At 39.8% G+C, this 4,688-nt stretch overlaps 1 protein-coding gene across 1 annotated transcript; it reads right to left on the bottom strand.

Annotated features, from left to right (window-relative positions):
- Positions 1–2,636: 2,636 nt before the first annotated feature.
- Lingo2 (leucine rich repeat and Ig domain containing 2) lies at positions 2,637–4,457 on the bottom strand. The gene has a single exon (XM_027403622.2). It carries the CDS (start codon positions 4,455–4,457, stop codon positions 2,637–2,639), a length of 1,821 nt encoding a protein of 606 aa, XP_027259423.1.
- Positions 4,458–4,688: the final 231 nt, after the last annotated feature.

Here is a 4,688-nt window from a genome sequence, read left to right as displayed (position 1 = left end):
CTTTAGTATATTGATTTATGTAGGAAGTTGCCAGTTCCCTTGGAAGTTCTTGTAAACATACTACCCATCATCTGAACAGTTATTCCAACAATAACTATACTCTTACTAAAAATACTGGGTTAAGAACATTTCAGTGTAGTACCACTCTAAAGTTGACCATTTGGGGGTTCTATGAAACTCCAATTTTTGAAGATGCTAACAATTAAGTAGGAAAAGTGTTACTTCATGTTCAAAACCCATTGGAGAAATTCCAAGGTAAAATATAGCAAAACAGAACTTTAGAGAGTCTTTATTACACTTATCTAGATCTTTTTGAACTTGTAAGTAGTGGCTATGGAATGTACCATTTGTTCAATTTATTAGTTGATGGCTCTTCAGTTTTGAAGGTTGTTTAGTAATATCTTAACTATTCTATGGATCAGCAAATAAAGCACCCAGAGAATTTAACCTATCATTTCTCGATAGAATAATATATAAATCTTTGAAATAAATATTTTATGGATTAATTCGTATCCAATTTCTTTTTCCTTAGGCGATTTTGGTCAACTTTTATAAGTTTTAACAAAAATGGAATAACAAAAATCCCTTTTATAAATTGCTTACCTATCTCTCTCTCATGCATGTACACACAATTTTCCAAGTACATACTATTTAAGGTGTTTCAAAATTAAAAAGAAGTAGATTCTCTTTTAGAAGACTATTTTTCCATTTTAACTGTAAGAACATAGCATATAATTTTTTTGGAGTTGAAATTTTGTTAGAATTTAGCATAGGTTGACACAAATTGTTAGATATAAGTCCATAAATTGAAACTGAATTTCTAAAATATTTGTGATAATCATCAGGATTGCTAAATGAAATGTAACTCAAATAGGCAACTATTCAATCTCTAAAAAAATATTTCAAACATTTAAAGAAATTATACTCTTAAGGGTCAGACTAAACTAAACACTAAACATAACAATAAAGAAAGAAATCCCAGAATGTGTAGAAACTTTGTTATGCTGATGATTAAATTCATATCATTTCAGGAATACAATCTGTATCCAATACTTTTTCAGGGCTTATGAATAAGTTTTCCATGACTCAGCCAAGTGGAATTATGCTTCCTTAAACCAGATCACGGATGATAATATTTTTTTGAGGTGGTAACATTGACACCTACTGAGTTGGGAAAATATGTTCAGGTCAATAAAGTGAAAGAATCAACACAACATTACATATTTTTACAACTATAAAGCTTAGCTTTTCCCCAGTGAAGGAACAAAAACTTGTTTTTTAAATCCACAATGGTTTTTCTTTCACTATTTTACACAAAACAGATTTCTCTTATCTATGCCAGGCAGTTTACAATATGAAACTAAAAGTCTTAATTAGGAAGCAGGGAAACATTCTGAAGTTGCCTAATTGTGGTCATACTATGTATAGTACTTGAATTGAGAAACTGGAGGTGGCATGTGCTGTGTGTTCCCTTTGACTTGTAGCCATCTGGCAGGCAGCTATTGGATTTGAAAAAGATCTAAAAGATCATTGGCTGCATCCCTGTCATGATATGCTTGAGTCACCCTGATTCTTATTGACTTCTGAAAACTACTTATCCAGAGAGCTTTGGGACCTCAGAATTATTGATATCAGCTACTGATGAACATTGGCAAATAATTATATATAATCATTACTCCCTTTTCCATTTGTCATTAACCCATGAACAATGACTGTTGAAAGTAAAACTAAAGGCTAGCTAAATGGATGACTCTTATGAATGACACCTACCTTGAATTTTACAGGTACATCTAGTGATATACCACCTTCTGGAGAAACACAAAGGCTTCTGTTACAGTAAACTGGTCCAGGTTGGTAGTGTACATATAAAAAATATTCCATTCTGTATCAAAACTAGGCACATGCCTTTATTTATAGTAACAGAAGTTAACAGAGTTGAGCAGTTTTGACTTGGGTCCTGTTTCTTGGCATCCTACATCAGACATACACATCTCAACACATTTCTGCCTGTTCCTCCAGGGATCTAATCTCAGGTTTCTCGGTGGGTAAAAGGAAGGTGAAATCACAGGTAGATCTATACTGGTGAGTAACTAAAAGCAAACCTCTCATTCATATTGCTTTAAAACATATACAGCATATATGTTTAAAAAAAAGAATATAGTGATCTCTTTTTGGTGCTGAACCAACAGTATTGTATGATGCAAGGTTTTAACAAATGATAATAATAAATACAAATTTTACCATAGAGTATGTTTTAGACAAATGTGTCTTTTTAATATGTAAAGCCTACACTGTAGGTTGTTCTTTTTATTTTTTTCTTTTGTTTTTGCAGTAGTAGAAAATGTTGAATTGTTGTCCATCAGCATGAGCCAAAGGTTCAGGTTCATTACTGAGATCCCCACAATGCCAATATTTGCAATGCAAACAATTAGTTTCCCACTGTGTGAAGGGCTCTGACACATGCCTGCCTGCCTCTAATGGGCCAGTCTCCATCAGAAGTCTTCCCGCTTCCATGAACCCTGCTTTGACATGGGGACAGCTGCATGAAGCTGCCTGATAACCTTGGCTTTCACTATGTCAGACGTCTCACTCATTACCAACAGCGACACAGAGACAGTAGTGTGTGCGGTGGGCCCTTAGATCATTTTCATGTTGAACCTCCTGGGTCCAGCCACCTCCCCTTCCACAACAGCACCATTGTTTTTTCGGGGCACATACTCAAGGTCAATACTGTTTTTGTGCTTGCCTTTTCCTCGGCTCCACACAAAAAGCAGGAGAAAACAAAATAAAACCACTCCCAGGAATGTGAAACAGCCCATGGCTGTAGACACCAGTATTGTTTTAAGGTCCAGGGAAAAGGTATTGGCATTAGTGCCGTTGGAAATGGTGTCATTGGAGTCGGTCATGTACATAGGGGTCCTGTTTGCGTAAAGGAAGCGGTCTGAAGTGAATCCCTTTACAGTGAGAGAGGTTGTGAAGGTGTCGTTCCCAGCAGCGTTGCTAGCAATGCAAACATACATCCCACTGTCTTGATCCTGGGCAAAACGGATTTCCAAGGTGCCATCACCCAACACAGTGGCCCTTCCATTGGACTTGGTGGTGATAAAACGCCTTCGGGGTGTCACCCAGGAAATCACTGGCTGTGGGTCTCCATCAGCGTTGCACTCTAGCTGCACTGTCTGCCCTTCGTCCACTAGTAGATGCTGAAGCTTCTTTTCACGGATTTTCGGCTTTTTGCAGGTGAAATAAAAAGAAAGAGCAGTGCTATGGAAATCCTTAAATGACCTCTCACGGATGGTGTCTGGCCCGGCACACATGGGCTGCTGGCCCCCAAACTGTAGGGTGGGTTGTCTCTGTAGGAGCCAGAGAAGTCGGCAGTCGCAGGCTAGTGGGTTGTGGTTAATGCTCAGGACCTCCAAAGCCCTAGGGGAGGAGAAGACATTCTCTTCCAATGTTTCCAGCAGGTTCTGAGATACATTGAGTACACGGAGGAAGCGGAGCCCTTGGAAGGAGTGAGGCTCAATAGTGCGGAGTTGGGCCCCCACTATATGAAGCTCCTGTAGGCGAATCAGGTCAGAAAACATGCCTGCTTCAATGGTGCTGATGGGATTGTAGGAGAGGTTAAGGTGGGTCAGGTACACCAGGTGTTTAAAGGCAAGGAAGGGGACAGTGGACAGGTTGGTATTGGTGATGGACAGGGATGTGAGGTTGAGACCGTAAAGGCTATTGGCCGGCATCATATCTAACAAAGGCCAATAGTCAATCTCTAGGTGTTTCAGGTGGAACAATCTTTTAAAGGCATACACAGGCATATTGTTGATATTAAGATGCTTCAGATGCAGGGTGATGAGGCTGCGAAGGTGGGAAAGGGCTTCTGTTGGTACCGCTGTTAAGTTGCACTTTTCCAGAGTGAGCTGCTCCAGGCTAAGTAGTCCGCTGAAGGCCCTGTGTGATATATAAACCAAATCATTGTCCCCCACTTCTAGAGACTTCAGGTTATGTAAATCCTGGAACATGTAGTCCAGCAAAATGACAATCTTATTTTCACTAATGTCAAGCTTGGTTAGGTTGGACAGTCCCGTGAATACTCCCAATGGTACCAACTTAAGGCGATTGCCTTTCAGTCGGAGGGAACGCAGGTTAAAGAGGTTGTTAAATGCTCCAGGCTCCACATTGGTGATGATGTTGTCACTCAAGTCTATCTCCTCCAAGAGAGGATATGAAATGAATTCTTCAGGGTTTATGCTTTTTAACCTGTTTTTGCTGAGGTCCAAGATTTTGGTCTCAATGGGAATGCCTTCTGGGATGGCAATCAAACGTCTTCTGTGGCAGCTAACAGATTTGTTCTGGGCAGAGCACTCACAGCGAGCAGGACAGCCGATGGTGGATCCCATAAAGAGTAACACCATAGCCAGACCCAGGAATGGCTGCCAGCATGGTATGGCCGTGTGAAGCATGACTCCACTTCTTAGTCTACACCTTGGTTATGGGCCTGCATGGATGGGGAAAGAGAAGGTGAAAAGGACAGTTTAGGACAGACACGGGGAATGGTGCATAATTAAGGAACAAAGTTATAAAACAAAGATACCAGATTTGGTGGCAACCAGATTTGGGATTATATTTAAGGATTTCCATATTATCTACATGATCTTGGGCAATTTGTTTTCCATCTGTACTAATGTGTTTTT

The sequence above is a fragment of the Cricetulus griseus genome, chromosome 2 (genome assembly GCF_003668045.3).
Source record: "Cricetulus griseus strain 17A/GY chromosome 2, alternate assembly CriGri-PICRH-1.0, whole genome shotgun sequence".
Lineage (NCBI taxonomy): Eukaryota > Metazoa > Chordata > Mammalia > Rodentia > Cricetidae > Cricetulus > Cricetulus griseus.
The sequence above is the reverse complement of the archived record's forward strand: the minus strand, read 5'-3'. Positions and strand labels throughout refer to the sequence as shown.

Coding starts and splice junctions, on each gene's coding strand:
- Lingo2 (XM_027403622.2), bottom strand. CDS start 4,457: ATGCTTCACACGGCCATACCATGCTGGCAGCCATTCCTGGGTCTGGCT.